Source organism: Neolamprologus multifasciatus, chromosome 7 (genome assembly GCF_963576455.1).
Source record: "Neolamprologus multifasciatus chromosome 7, fNeoMul1.2, whole genome shotgun sequence".
Taxonomy (NCBI): domain Eukaryota; kingdom Metazoa; phylum Chordata; class Actinopteri; order Cichliformes; family Cichlidae; genus Neolamprologus; species Neolamprologus multifasciatus.
In genome coordinates this window covers 11,872,206-11,888,088 of record NC_140445.1, presented here as the reverse complement: position 1 = coordinate 11,888,088, position 15,883 = coordinate 11,872,206, and the positions used below count along the sequence as shown (strand labels likewise).

General features: G+C 36.8%; 1 protein-coding gene across 1 annotated transcript; it reads right to left on the bottom strand.

Annotated features, from left to right (window-relative positions):
- Positions 1-2,863: 2,863 nt before the first annotated feature.
- purg (purine-rich element binding protein G) lies at positions 2,864-12,928 on the bottom strand. Its single transcript, XM_085167647.1, has one exon. The coding sequence runs from the start codon at positions 11,466-11,468 to the stop codon at positions 10,440-10,442; it is 1,029 nt and encodes a 342-aa protein (XP_085023773.1). The 5' UTR covers positions 11,469-12,928; the 3' UTR covers positions 2,864-10,439.
- Positions 12,929-15,883: the final 2,955 nt, after the last annotated feature.

Sequence of the window (15,883 nt, the reverse complement as noted above, 5' to 3'; positions counted from 1 at the left end):
ATGCCACCCTCAGAAAACCTATGTAGATCCGCTCCTGGTTAACTTTGAGGTTGGCAACGTAAGCTTCATAGTGATGAGTGCATGCATCAAGCATAAAGAGCGAAACCCTGTATAGGTGGGTAACTGTAAGAAAAATCACGTGACCTATTCAGCTGATGTGTCGTACAGCGGTGAGAATTGTGTTTATCGGGAAGTGCAAGTTTCAACATATTTGTATTCATGCTGAGAGGAGCTCGCCATCACCCACTGTACAATGAAAAGATAAATTGGGGACATTTTCTCCAGTCTGGGGTAATTTAACCCTGCATTTTCCCCTCACATACACAAGTATGCCCAATGTCACAAGCACTTATATTTCCTAGAAACAAAACTTGCACTTTAATTTTCTCTTACTTTTTTAGTTATACTTCTTTGCAAACATGTTTTTTGTAAATTCTGCATTTTACATCATTTGACATACTGTATATTAATTGTATTTGGTATGAAAAAATCAGAATAAATGAGCCATTAATCAACATGTCAACACAGTCTCAACACAATAAAGGCAATGTGCCACACACTCCATGAGCATCCTGTACCCATCACTGTTTTCTGTTCCGGAACAGCTGATCAGAGTAAGTTCAATCAATTCAATGTGGAATCTGCTTCCTGGTTACAGCCCCAGAGAGGAACAGATCAACCAAAAATGACAAATCTTAAAGGAAGAAAACTGAGACAGAAGACACGATCATGAGGCAGGACAAAAAAAAGGGGCAGAGTTGACAATATATACACAGAGGATAACAAGGGAACAGGCAACAGGTGGGAGGACATGTAAAACAAATCACCAATAATTAGACCTAGGAAGTAGAACTGAATGTTAAAAAAAGTGCCAAGGATTAAGGTTGAAATAAGAGCAGCTGGAAAGGTGGTTAGCCCAGATGACATACCTGTGGTATGTCATCTCATTTTTGGAGGTACGGAGCTGTCCAGTAGGGGGGCAGCAGACAGTAGAATCTAGAGCAGGCTTGGCCAACTCCAGGCCTCAAGGGCCGGTGTCCTGCAGGTTTTAGATCTCACCCTGGGTCGACACACCTGAATCAGTTTAAATATTGTGGGTCAATCATCCAAAGCAACAGACAAAAGAAGTCAGGAAGAGCAAGTTGTAGTGGAGTGGACAGAGACAAATGCCAAAGTCTAATTTGTGACAGAAGGTTAAGAGTTAGCAGCAAAAATGAAAGGGAATGTTTACAAGATGATAGTGAGACCTGATATGATGTATAGTTTGAAGACAGGGGCACTAACGACAAGAAAGGAGCCCAAGCTGGAGGTGGCAGAGCTGAAAATGCTATGATTTTCACTGGGAGTGACCAGTACCTTTACCATATAGAATAGAGACTGAACATTTAACAGTATTTTGTCTGACTACTCATTTTATTTTAGAATAAATCCTTAAGCAACAATGAACACTGAACTGAACCAGGTCTGTAACTATGCTTTAGGAAGGGATTCCTTCATCCAATGCAGAGCAGCTAGCTAAACTTTAATCCCACATAGGTCCATTATGTTGTTAACAGTGTTACATCCTCACTGCATATGACTTTGGACACTATGGCTTCTTGGAAAAAGAAGGAAACAAATGAAAGATGCTTGTCACACATGTACAACTCACAAATGCACACGTTAAAAGCAGATAACAGCAAGCCGGAGAAGAAATGTTGTTGCAGTAATTTGGAACCTACCTCCTGCAAATTGCTTGCCTCTGCTCACAAGTAAGCCATCTCCTCTTCCAACCTTTCATACTACAAATATAACTGCCATACCATCAAAATTAACGCTGCTCTCTCTATTGGTAAGCTGGTTTCTGAAATTCAAATGGCTCAATAAAGTTTTTGCATCAACTAGAGTTGTTTTGAGTCTGCATCTGAGCCCAGAGTTGTATTTTGGTCTTTTCAGCCTTCTGACACAAAGACTTAAAAACACCATGATACTTTATAGATTCTCATCTGTCAATGTGGCACTGAGTCTTGGTTTTAAGCTGAAATTACTCCCATTTCCAGTCATCTATATTCTTAAACACTGAAACATTTAAACCTTGTTTGACAGTGATAAATAAACCTCTGTGTGCAAGATATTTGATGCAAACATTTTTCTCATGAAAACAAACTCTCTTCTCAAAAAGCACAAAGATTGTATTTTTGGTCTCCTACTGGGATCTATACTATTTTTTGCAGATTTGCAAGATTTCATGTGACACTGAAGCAACTGATGTGGAGCAATATTATCAAGAGTATGTGTACTCCAAGGAAAACGCACTATTGATTGTGTTTTCTAAGGAGAATCGGCAAGCTGATGCTTCTACTGCATGTTCACGTTGGATTGTTGCAACAGTGTGTTATGTGAAATGCAAAGCATTACAGTATGTAGCAGTATGAAATATCGCATGGCCTTTAATAAGTTGGGAAGATATGATCAAATATAAATTTACTGTAAACTTTTTATAACAGTGTGGTATAGTGCTGGATTGATTCTTAAAATAGAAACTGAAACCATTAATAATCCTGTAAAATCTTTTAATGAAAAAAAACAACAACAACAACAATAATCAGTACAACTTTTTAATTTTCCAAATTCCTTGCCAGCAACAATCAACACAAAGGTTTCCAAACTCAAACAACTTTGACCTGTCAAAGACTATATTGATGTTTGCTGTCCAAAAACTGCTACATGATAAATTATTCAATAAATAAACACTGGAAGAAATAAGACTACAAAATTATGTTAGATTGTCTGTCTGTATATCTTTTAGACTTTGTCACAAGGGCAGCGTAACTGTAAATAGACATGACTGGGTTTTTTTTTGTTGTTTAAAAAAACCGAAACAAAACAAAAAAAGAAAAAAAGAAAAAGAAAAGAAAAACATAGACCATCTAACAATGGAGTGCCTCTAAGTTCAAGATACTCTTGGATAACAACCCCTTCATCAGACTGACTCTGGTTCTGGTTTACCCAAGGGCTGGAGGGTGGTTTTATTATTTACAGTTAAACTGCACCATTTATGATAACCTAAGATATGTGTTCCTGATGCAGGTGATGCACATACATCACATTTCAGAAATACTATGCATTTAAAAAGTTGAAATTTTCCTACACTCCAGGCTTTCTGGTGATTAAGTTTGGAGGAAAAAAAATAGGGAAGAACATGGGCAACATTGAAACTTTCTCTGTCCAAGTTAAAATGCCACACACTAATTATCTCTAATTCACTCTATGGGTTTGGAGGAGTGAAAATAACACCGTGTGCTCATGTTTGCAGAGAACATTGAAAAGCTGTCACATTTCTGTATGTAAACATGAGATTGGATTGTGTTTTGTAGGGCTGTTGCATTTTAAAAGTAGAAAGTTGGATTTTTTCCAAATTTCTGACATCTTTGGGAAGCAGCACTATTTGAGAACAGCAATAGGACATCAATTTTCTTTTATCTACTTTTTATACTTCACCTTTGCATGCATTCAGCTGGGGGTCCATAGAAGCACCTTTTATATAATATAACGTAGCACCATATTTCTTATAATTTTCTTATTATACTGGGACCCAACCATGGACATGCATACACTCTAAAAACATGATTACCATTTCTAAATGTAGCATCATTTCAAACATTACAAGGCAAGTAATGATTATTAATACAGTACTTTACATGTAGATGATTTTTTTACAGTACACATCAAAGAAAGTGCTAAAGTACAAAACTTCCTTGTTTTTTAAGTGTTAGGTAACATGAATATAGGACACACCAATGTATTACATTACATGAATATAAATTTACACACTTGCACATTTTCGGTATCCACTCAATTTTTAAAAGATTAGCAAACATTTATATCCCTACATTTCCCACTTCAAAACTCTGATGATGAAAACTACAAACAACAGCAGCAGGTCTTCTTCAGTACGTGTACATTCACATCACTCTGCCTGCACAAGCACAACCATATAAACACATACAGTTTGAGTTCTATCTCTGTTTCTTAAAAAAAATATGGTAAATTATGATGGATATGAATATATTATCCAAATTTATAGCAATGATCCCAGTAATTTTTTAGATGACTATACTGAATGCCTTCTGCTAAAACAAAGTACAGGAATAAAAATCAGAAGATACAGTGGATCTGTGAAGATGCTTTAAGGCGCCAGGGTTGGAAACATTAGCTCCAGTTAACAGTCCAGATTTATTTTTAATCAAGTTATTAATTAAAGTCCAACAACCTGTAGCCCTCAGCCTATAGCCTTATCTTTTCTTTTACTGTCCATGGATGTTGAGATAGTCTCATCTACTATAAAGAACCATACCAGTAGTCGGCATGTGGGTTAAAAAAAAATATACATAAAAAAAATAAAGCAGTGCTTACCACCATAATCAGCTGGGTTTTTTTATACAATAAATGAGATGACTTAAGGCATGCAAAATTTTACCCTCATACTATGAAAACTGTCAAAGTTACAGGCTCTCAAAGTGCATAAGTTTGTCCAGAATTTTTTTTTTTTTTTTTAGCCCCCATAACTTCATAAATACAAGAGATAGCAACAGGATTTTTGGTATAAAAATGGTATAAAAATGTAAGTAAAAGAGACTTTTCAGATACTATATCATTTTTGACCACCACCTATCCCAAATGGTTATATGACCCTTGAAAAAGTGCATTTTTGGAAAATATGAACGTTTAGTAGACATTAAACTGAAGGGGTTTTTTTCTCTTGAAACTACAATGTACCCCATGACACTGATGAAATTGTTTACATTTAATTTTAAAAACAAAATCACGATGAAAATGTTCATTTGTTTGTAAATTGTGACACTTGCAGTGAATGAAACATTGATTAAAGTTTTTACCAGGACCTAAATGAAAATTTCATGTCGCAAACTCCTGTAATTATGAAGTTATGAGGGCTCAAACATTATGGAGAAAAAAAAAGTACGGCTAATTGGTAAAAGTTTGGACTCACCCAATGTACTTCCAGCTATAACCAGGGGTGCACATAAGTGGTCCGGAGGTGCGCATTCGCTGTCAAAATAAAAGGCGCGCACCAGATAAGATGTTGCAACGCGCATTTGCGTACATAAGATTTTCTGTGGGAGGACAGACATTTGTTTAGAACTCTTAAAGATGTCGAACAAGCAAGCTCCTTTAAGCAATTACTTTGGTGTTCCTCCACCTCCAAAGAAATGTCAGAAGGAGTCCGAATCGCAAAAGAAGCGCATATTTTTGGAAAAGTGGTTGCTGGAGGTGAGCTGCCTTCAAACAAATGATGAACGCACAGAGATGTGGTGCGGAATATGCCATAAAAATCCCGCTCTAGCGGTCAAAAACAGTGACTTTTATATGTACGCAAACGCACGTTGCAACTTCTTATCTGGTGCGCGTCTTTTATTTTGACAGCGAATGCACACCCCTGACTATAACTTAAACAGTTATTTGTTTTGTTTTTTGACAGATTTTCTATGTAAAGCCCCTGAATGATACTAAAGAGAACATATAGTAAATGCTAAACAGATTTCTACTTATGTAGTGCTTTTTTACTCTGAGTACTCAAAGTGGTCAAATATGGCTGCATAAGATGCTTCTTGTGCTTTCATACTTCTGTGATTGTGATTCTGACATATATGATGTTCAGAGCAAGCTTGACAACACATAATTTAAACAAGAAAATTCCACCCTTTACCTGGGAAGCAAACAAATCAAATTCATGCAAATTTAATTTAGTGAATTTCATGTATTACCATGGTCTTTGTCAGCAAACTGGCAAATTGATCTCAGGAAGTTTTTGAAAGTTTGTGCGGGCTTTCTGTGCTTTCTTTTTTTTGTGTGTCTCAAAAGTTGGATGCACTGTTACAAATTAAAAAGCTAAGTTTAGTTAAACTTAATAACCATTTTGTTTTCCAATTTCGTATTATTAGTATTTATAATAAATTTATTTTATTTATTATTATTATTATTATTATTATTATTATTATTATTATTATGTTTTCTGAACAGAACTATGCTCTCTGGAACTAACTGTAGGAAAAATGGAAAAGAAAATGGAAAACTATACAGCAGAACTAAAAACCTCTCTCTTTGTAGATCCATCTAATCTTTAACACCAATTCATACCTTTGCTATTTTAGCAGATGTGTGTTAAAATAGGCTAAAGTGAACAAACACACAATGACATTTGAATACTCAAAGAATTAAGCATTGTCTGACTAATGTTAAACACAGAATTTGCTTTACATGTTAGTGACTGTAACACAGTGCCATTGGGTGGGAGGGTGTTAGCATAGTTTATGTAGAACTATGCACAGATTAATATAGACTACAGCACAGTTTAACATAAGCCTTTTTGAATTCTAAACCTTTCTTGACTAGGTGTAGTCGCAAGAGAATACAGCTAAAATATTTTGTTATGTGTCAATTATTATTCAAAAATGCCATATTTGACTTTTTTTCACCAGTAGTTTCATGTTCAAGTACAGTTATCTTCACATTGTTCATGTCAACATAACAGAATATTCCTGACATGAACATTTGATTTCACATTATTCTGTGAGATTCTAGAGTCTCGGTACATATGATAATAAAAATGTAATATAGCATTTGCATGAATATACACATATAGATGTTAAACTATTGAGAGCCTTAATAAGAAGCTGTCAAAAACCAACACAGACAATGAAAGGAGTTTTGAAGCACACATCATCAGATTCTACAAGCAGAGAACTATGATTGTCACTTTACACCAAAGGCATAGCTAGAGATGGTTCCTCTATGTCAACTAATTACAAAGCAGCAGAACAAAAGTGCAGCTTTTATTTAAAGTGCTGTTGATTTTGGAATTTTCAAAACAAATATCCATCATAATTTTAAACAATGTCACATTCCACCTCAAACATAATACTTTGTCTTTATGTCAATATCTTGGCCTCAGCCAGTTATTGACATAACCAATATCTAGGGTAGATGAGACAATTTTCCTAATTCTGTGACAATCAATGTTGAATCACATTTCACTAATGAGTTAATTAAATTATTACATTTCATGTAATTTTTAAAATAAACTGTGCTTTGTACCCAGGTTTATATATACTTTGCCATTTATATAAAAAATAAAACAACTCTTCACTAGATCATACAACAGACACACCAAACCAATCCTGTGCTTTTCAAGCACAAAGGCATTCTAAGAATTGGCTACTAAAACTAGAAAAAAAAAAAACAATCGAAACTCTTTTTTAAATTATTTTTCCTTTTTTCCCCTTCTTCATTTCACTAAATCTCAAATCTGTGAAAGTGAGACAAAGACCCCAAAACAGACATGAGGTATCAAATATTAACTTCTGACTTGTTTCTGTTCAGATATAAACTTGACAATTAGCTCTGACACCTCTTCATATAAGCATCAGCATGTCGTGGGAAATATGACTTCCTGCATGAGAATTTAAAAAGCTGCCCACCTAATTCAAAATAAAGTTCAAACAGTCAACGTACTTTAGCTTATTAGGACCTGTACTTTAAAAAATATTATCTAATCTCAAAGGGTGTACCTCAGCTCCAGAGGTACTTTCCTTGTAAATTTCCATATTAGAAAGGAATATCGTGTTGTAGCAGACGAATTCCTGTCTGCTTATACTACTATTTCTTTCTTTTTTATAACAGAAATGATGTTGTCACTCACAGTAAAGTACTGCACTGTGTTTCAGTGGTAGTCGGAAGTATAAAAAAGCTACTGGAATTAAGTTAATCATGTTAAGATTAAGCATTAACATGAATCTATTTAATTGATTGGGTTTATGCTTTAAAATCTACTGAAGATAAAACTAGCTTTACAATTTGCACATTTAGAGTTCAGATACTTCAATTTTTAGGTTTTTGTCCTTTTTAAGGACATTAAGGTTGATCTATGTTTTTGCCTTATCCTGATATGATGCTCAAGTCAAAGTCTGGCTTGGGTTCTTTGTCAATGTGACCAGCTCTACTTTCATGCTGGTCACAGAATGCAAACATAGGCAAATATACAGCAAAATGCCATCCAAGCTCATGAATAGCAGCACTTGGATGGATTTTAAGGACTTAAAGTAAAAAATGAACTAACACTTACATTTACACTTTCAAAAAATGTAATCGCTTGTTCATCAATAGACAGCAAGGAAAGGTAAAATACAAGGTTCTGCAGGCACAAGCATATTGATTTAAGATTTTCTATAGACCCATTTGAGCTCGATGTTGAGCCCTTTTATCCCAACACCCCCAATTCACCAGTAAGCACTGGGCTATTTGCTGCCATCAAGGTAACAAGCCCAGTTTATACCTTGACTTTGATATAAATATCTAAAAAAAAAAATACGGACCTGAGCTGTAATAGTGAAAACTGGGTATCAACATCCTCAAAAGAAAATGTGTGAAACCATTTTCATAGCACCAAACAATATTACAGAATAGGCAGGAAGGTACTTAAAGTATAAACTTTGATGTTTAATTATTCCTCCTCATGCCAAAAATAAATTATGAAAAGAAGCATTCTCTTTGGCAAAATGTTTAGAACTTGTAGAACTTGGCTGTAATGAGTGAAAGCCAAAAGATTAAAAACAAAAAACAAAACAAAAAACGGAGGCTTGTTTGTCTAGGTCAAAGTGCATAGACCTCTTCTCTCTATTATTTTAGAACTTTTCTACCATCAGTGTACCATCCGCTATATGTTTCAAATTCATGTGAATAATAGGAAGAGCAGCCACACTCCAAGCAGTCATGCAACATGGTGCATCTTTTTTCAGGTCTATGTTAGGCTCTGTCAAATGTAGTAAAGACACTGAACGACAGAGGGTGCAGCCACTAAAGAAAGCATATTACAATGTTGTGTGTTCAGCAGAACACATGTAAAATACCTTTCCTTCTGTCAATATGTTATGTAAATTTAAGTATTAGGATATTAGTATCATATAAAATAAATAATGTAACTCCAGTAACACAGTTACTCTCTAGAAATGTGACATTAGATCTGTGTCTTTCCAGATAGCAGTCAGTTTTTTATTCTTCTGTTGAGCTGTATTTTAGGGTTCCTGAATGGACCGCTACATATATAGTTGTTTTCTAGTTTTATTAACCATTTTAAGGTAATTATATCAAGTCATCAAGTGATCTATTCTTTCAGCAAATTCTACAAGCCCGTTCTTTTTCAAGTGTTGCAACACAGATTTCCCGCAGAAGTCTAAATCAGGTTTAAGTGCTTGGGTTGGATAGAATTACAGGACTTGGATTGCAGTACCCATAAAGTTTTTTTTAAATTCATTTTACCTCCCCCATTTTTGTGAATGCAACACACAGTACATCTGCAGGGTAGAGTCTTATCAAAAACCAGAACATCATGTAGTGCTTTGTGTCCTTGTAATTTAAAGCAGGCTTCTACAGCACGTCTCCCCCCATCGTTATGCTGCCGAGGTAAGCAGCAAATTAGCACATTTTATACATTTCAGGATGCTCTAGTCTGGTCATTTGCACAGATTTGATTGGCTTAAAGTACTGCACTGCAGGAAAAGCTGTCACTAAATTCATTTTTGCCAGCATTATCATGGACATTTAAAGCAATGTCTTGTGTCTCATATGAAGCAACATAAACTGGAACTGTTAACATGAATGAAAAGGCAGCACACACCAACAGTATGTGATTAATGTCACAATATGTGTCTTATTTTTCTCCCCTCCCACCAAGTCTTAACTGGCAGCATTAATCTGTACAACACTCATTCCCCATTTCCAATTCTGATTCCTGTAATTTAATTTCTTCTCCACTTGTCCAGTTGGGTTGCAAGTGTTCTATAATGCTGCTTATGTGTATTGCACTTACAGTAAGTTCCAATATATGAGGTATTTTCTTCATTAATAAAAGGGTCAGATTTTTTTCTTTCTATATCATTTCTTAAATTGTACCTATCACAAAACACACTATACTTAACAAATTAACTCTGTTTATTTAAACTGACAAAATTTCTGCACATTAGTGTGCCATAAAATTGTTAACCATATTGCTTTGGGGGTAAAATATTAACAGATATTATTAGCGTCAACTTTCTATGTAACTTAGAATTAAAGTTTAAGTAATTGAACACTGCACTCTTGAATTTAACAGGGAGGTATGAGTATGGTATGGGGGAGCGCAGGGATGCAGCTGGCTCAGGACCCTGGGATGGCCCTGACTAACTGGCTACAACACAATAATCGGCAATGAGAAAATGATGACTGACTTCTTGGCATGTTAAAAATTTTGAGTTTATCAGCCCTTGGCAAATAAACTGAAAAGTTAATGAAGTACATCGTATCTGAGTAGTATGGTAGGGACACATACAGTACATCATATTATTGTCACATCTGGACAAAACTGAAACCCTAAATTAGGCTACATGCTAAAAGCACCATGAAGGTCAGTCCTCCTGTTCCTCACTGTCTTGCTGGCCATCTGTCCTTTTATCTTTGTGACAAGAAAAGATTCGTCGCATCTCCTCCTCGTACCTGATGAAATTCTCTCCGAATCTAGCCCAGGCTTTTAGGGGAACTGTGATGGTGTTTCTATACGGCTGTCGCACTTCGCTAATTTTTAAAAAGATGCCATACCGGTTTGAACCCACATCAAAGTAAAACCTTTTGTTGTCCACTCGAAAAGACGCAGCCTCTGGAAGCTCGGGGTTATCGTTGCGATTCCTGGAGCCTGCTCGGCTGCGGTCTTCGCTCTCTTCGTCCCCGTAGTCTTCAATCAGCTGTGACAGAGCGTCTCTGAACTCAATCAGTCCCTGTGCGGGTAACACTATGGTCTGCTCGATGCCCTGGCCGTAGTAGCCCATTGTGCCGTGTCCTTTGCTGACAGTCTGTCGTATGCGGAGGAATCTGCCTCTCTGGTTCTCCTTCAGGTCCAGAAAGTACTTTCTGTTGTCTCGCTCAATAAATTCGCTCTTGAGAACACGATGTGCATGGTCATCGGACACAACAGAACCGGTGGGGGACAGGTTCGCGTGATGCTCCTGCGCTCTCTTACGGGAGTCGTTCCCGCGGCCCTGGCCATTGTTACTGTGGTCCTCGACCTGCGGAGGCGCCAGCCCCCCCCGCAGTCCAATGCGGGCGTAATAATCTATAAAGTCTCCCAGACAGTAGCGTAGAGCGGGAGCCATCGACATAGACAGTGTCAGCTTGCTCTTTCTGATGTTATCATGACGGCCCCTTCCTATCCACACCTCGGCTATTTTAAGGAAACGGCCGCGTACACTCTGCTTGACATCCAGATAAAAGCGTTTCTTCTGAATGTCGACGCGTTTGGAAGCTAATTCTTGGATGTCATTTCCTTGCTGCTGTGACCAGGTCTGAACATATTGCTGAGGAAATGCATGTCTTGGTAAAGAGTCTGATGCAATCTTACCCCTGCCTCTTTCCATTCCTTTGCAACATCCATCAGCCATCATGATTTATATTCCACCACTAGACAGCACAGGACAAAGCGTTTTGTCCATTACAAAGGGAAAATAACAGGCGAATAAAGCAGGCTTACTCATACAAATATCTGGAGCAACACACAATTTAGCGAGATGCCTCGAATGACCTGAAAATGGCAGCTAGTTTGGAATCATCAGCTGGTCGACTTTCTGTGTCCCGATAAAAGGTCAAATTCTCCTATTTAGCTATTTCCAGTGCAGACCTACATTCCATTTTCTGTCAAGTATTTGCCTTATACCTCCCCTTTTACTAAGGGAGCTAGGGAAACAGCCAACCTGAAATGGGAGGAGGCGTCCAATACTACATGAACCCGATGAACCTATCCACCCCCTCCCCGTCCTGAGAATACCTCAGTTAAAGAGACACGACTTTTATTCTAACCGAAGGGTGCAATTCTGATACACTCACATTTTTTAGACAGACTTTAGGAGAATTTGGGTAAAACTTGTAAGATGATTATTATGACACAAAACCCCCTAATATCTCAAATTATGGCATTTGTAAATCAGAACAGAGGATTGAAATAAAATACCAAAAATTAAATCATCGTCTTTGTGAAACAGTCAAACTGCTGCCTGTAGACTACTAATGCTTTACATATTTTGAAACTGATTTATTCATCTTGACGTCACAGTACAGCTGCATCATGACTAAAACTAATAATGATCAATGATCAACAATGGACAATGAGGTCAGTTCCGTGATCATTAATATACAAATTGGCATTACCATTGATCATAACAATGGTAGCTTTGGTCCTCAGATTTCGTGGAGGATGAGAGATGTCATCATGATGGCAGATGAAACAACAGTCTTTTATCATCTTAAAACACAGCAACCAGGGAGCAGAAGAACATCATATCAAGAATGCCCTGAGTAAAAGTTGTTTTCCCAGCTGGCCATTTGTCACAGCTGGGAAGGTACCTAAAGAATTCTCCAGGCTATCCAGGACAGCTCTAATCTCTCTGTCCTCTCTCCATCCTCCTCGCTTCTTCTTTGTTCTGACAATCACATACAAACTCATTTTATTCAACTAGAAAATAAACATGAAAATATAATTTTATAATAATTATTATAAGAGCAGGTAGGGGATCCCCATTTGATAACAATATAACACAACTTAGTTATGTGAAATCATGATTAATGAATGTGCACAAAACAGGAGTTACATAAGCTTTATAATTTTTTGTTAACTTTGACTACATGTCCACTCTTACCTGTTTTTTTTTCTTTGTATTATCTCTGCTTCTTTGCTGTCTTCACCCTGCTCTCTCTCCTCCCTTGGTGTTTGTGCTGTCACCATAAGTGAAATTTAACTGTGAAACATAATTTACAACCTGATAAAAGATATGAACAAATCCATATCAATTTATAACAATATTCAAATTAATTCTGGGCTCCTGCTGGCCATTGACAGGTAACATCGTTTTGACTTACTGTCACCTGAAACTGGAGCTTCACTGTAAACAAACAAATCAACCAGTGATATGCCAGCAGTCTAGTTGCTCAGAAGATTAAAATGAGCTAATAATCTCTAGTGATACATTTGCTAAAATTTTAATGCACTTAAGAGAGCAAATGCACATTAGCAGACACATTATAAGTCATATAAAGAGCTTAGGAAAAGCGATTGTTCTTCCTTAATTTTCTTGAAGACATTTCACCTCTCATCCCTGCAGCACATCTGGGACACCACCTAGCCACTGGTATAGATATGTGGATGACACCTCATCAAAATCAAAACCTAAGAAGTAGAAGCCTTCAGTGTTCACATCAGGGGCAATTCTAGGATCAGAGCTTTGGGGGTGCTGAGCACCCAGAGAGCTGCCCATCCAGGCAAGGTAAACTTTACTCGTCATAATGAGACGTCTTCCCCGTCTCTGTCAGTCCCTGCATCCTTAAATGTCTCCAGTTGTACCAAGTTCCCTCTGACTGTCTCCTTGGTGCATTTAAACCCCTGTTCCTCCCTGTCCTCATCGTCTGTTGTCTTCATCTCCATTATCAGTCATCATAATTTTACCCTCTTTTTTTTTTTTTTTTTTTTTTTTTTTGCCTGCCCCATTTGGATCTTTAGCCATCAGAATTGTTGTCTGAAGGCCAAGAAAGATGCCAAGTGGATTTACTTTACCAAGTGGATCATCATGGCCTTGCCATATTGGTCCATTTGATTGACCTTTATTATAATTATGTATTTATTTTATTTTCGTTTTTTAAAGACGGGACAGACATGACTGGGGGATAGGACAGGGAGAAAGAATGAAAGAGAGAGAGGGAGAGAAAGAAAAATAAAGGGGAGAAGAGATGGTGAGAAAGCGGGGAAGAAAAAAAAAGAAAAACAAACAAAACACCTGGATCACCTGTATGGAGATTAAAAAAAAAAAAAAACAGAAGAGAAAACAAACAACAAAGAGCAACATAATAAAAACAACACCATCACAATAAACTAGCTAACAGTAGATACTAAATATTACATGTTATTGTTTTGTTTTGCTTTTTTTCTTTTTTAATTTCACCTGTTGAGAATGAAAAAAGAAAACAAGCAGAAGAAAACGAGAGCAATAGAATAAACAACATCACTATGATATATGGGAATATAACAGTAAATACTAAATATTAAACATTATTGTGCAGCACGTAAGATTGACAGCGCACAGTGTGCTTTGAGGTAGGAGCCAAAAAGGGTGTAGTTTGTGTGTGTGAGCACCCATGTGTACACCTGTGAGCATGAACGCGCTTGTTTTTAAAGGGTTCCTTCATGTAATGATCTGCTAGAGGGTGTGGGGAGTAGGGATGGGTATCGAAAACTGGTTCTTGTTGAGAACCGGTTCCCACTGTTTCAATTCCTTGGAATTGTTTGCCATTTTTGCAAATGATTCCAGTCGCCCTGAATGACGTCACCACGTTGCGGAGCGTCATTTACCTGGCAGGAAACACGGCGCCTCAAAACTTTGGTTATACTTTACAAGAATGGATGACAACAGGGAAACTTGCAATACTTGAAAAGTAGATATTTCATTTAAGGGAGGAAACACTACGAACAGGGGCGATTCTAGGATCAGAGCTTTGGGGCTGCTGAGCACCCAGAAAGCTGCCCAGCCAAGCAAGATAAACCTGTCTCTGTCAGTCCCTGCATCCTTAAATGTTGTCCCGAGTTCTCTCTGACTGTCACTTTGGTGCATTTAAACCCCTGTTCCTCCCTGTCCTCATCATCTGTTGTCTTCGTCTCCGTTATCAGTCATCATAATTTTACGCTCTCTGTGCAAGTCTACAAATTTCTTTATTAAATCATAAGATTCTTAAATTCATCAAGTCTCTCTGTGCCTGGGTCCTCGTCACAAAACATGACATCACTGTTTTGTACATTTTAACACAATTTAATCCCACATTTGTGAAAGAAAAGCAAAACACTTTTTTGAAAAGTCTGTAACAAAACCATCAAATATGATTAAGGTTATTTAAATGCTGCCAAAGAAGAATGGATTGGAATAGAAAAAATCCTAACCTTAATCACTGGGCGAGAATAATGAATGATACTCATAGTGAGTAAAAAGTAAACTGAGTGCATTTTTCGGACAGAGATTCACTTTTAATGTGTATGTATAATATAATACAGATACATAAAAATACACTCCCAGAACAGAATAAATTATTACAAATAAATTATTACAAAATATTAATAAAAACTATAAACATTTAGGCAACTTTGCCTGTGGTAGAATGTATACAGTGTATGAAAAAATATTTATTGCAGATACTAATTTTACTAATTAAATAATACTAATTTTGTGTTGTAAGATTTATGAGTTTCATGCTTTCACAGTGGCACTTAGGAGAGCTTAACATTTTTATCAGGTGGTACACACTGTAAAAGCTTTGAGAAACACTGATAAGTGTATGTGTGCTTTTGGAAAACATTTAAAGCTGCTGTACAGAATCTTTGAAACAAGCTTAAAACATTTTTAGAATATATAAGCAGAGCACTCTGCTTCTCTTTACAGCTCCTCACTCCACCAGGGCTGTTTGGCACTTTCTGATAGTGTGCAAATGTGATGTACGTACTGTGGCAGTCATACAGACAACTGGACGGTCCAAAAGTTGGCCTACCTATTACTGGCTGAGGCTTTGTGGCTGAACCACATAAAAATATATCATTAATTTTAATCTCCCCAATCAATTATAATGTTATGTTGGAATGTTGTTAAAGAGGGTCAAAAATGTTTCAACCCAGTTTGTTTTGCAGATTCTGTATAACAGCTTTAATATAGGGAGGACACAACTTCCAGATTGTGTGAGTAAAATAAGTTGTGTTTTTTTTTTCTTTGCCAGTTTAACAGTTTCTGTTGTGCCTGTCACTGTTCCCTGTCTGTTTTCTTACCTGGTTCTT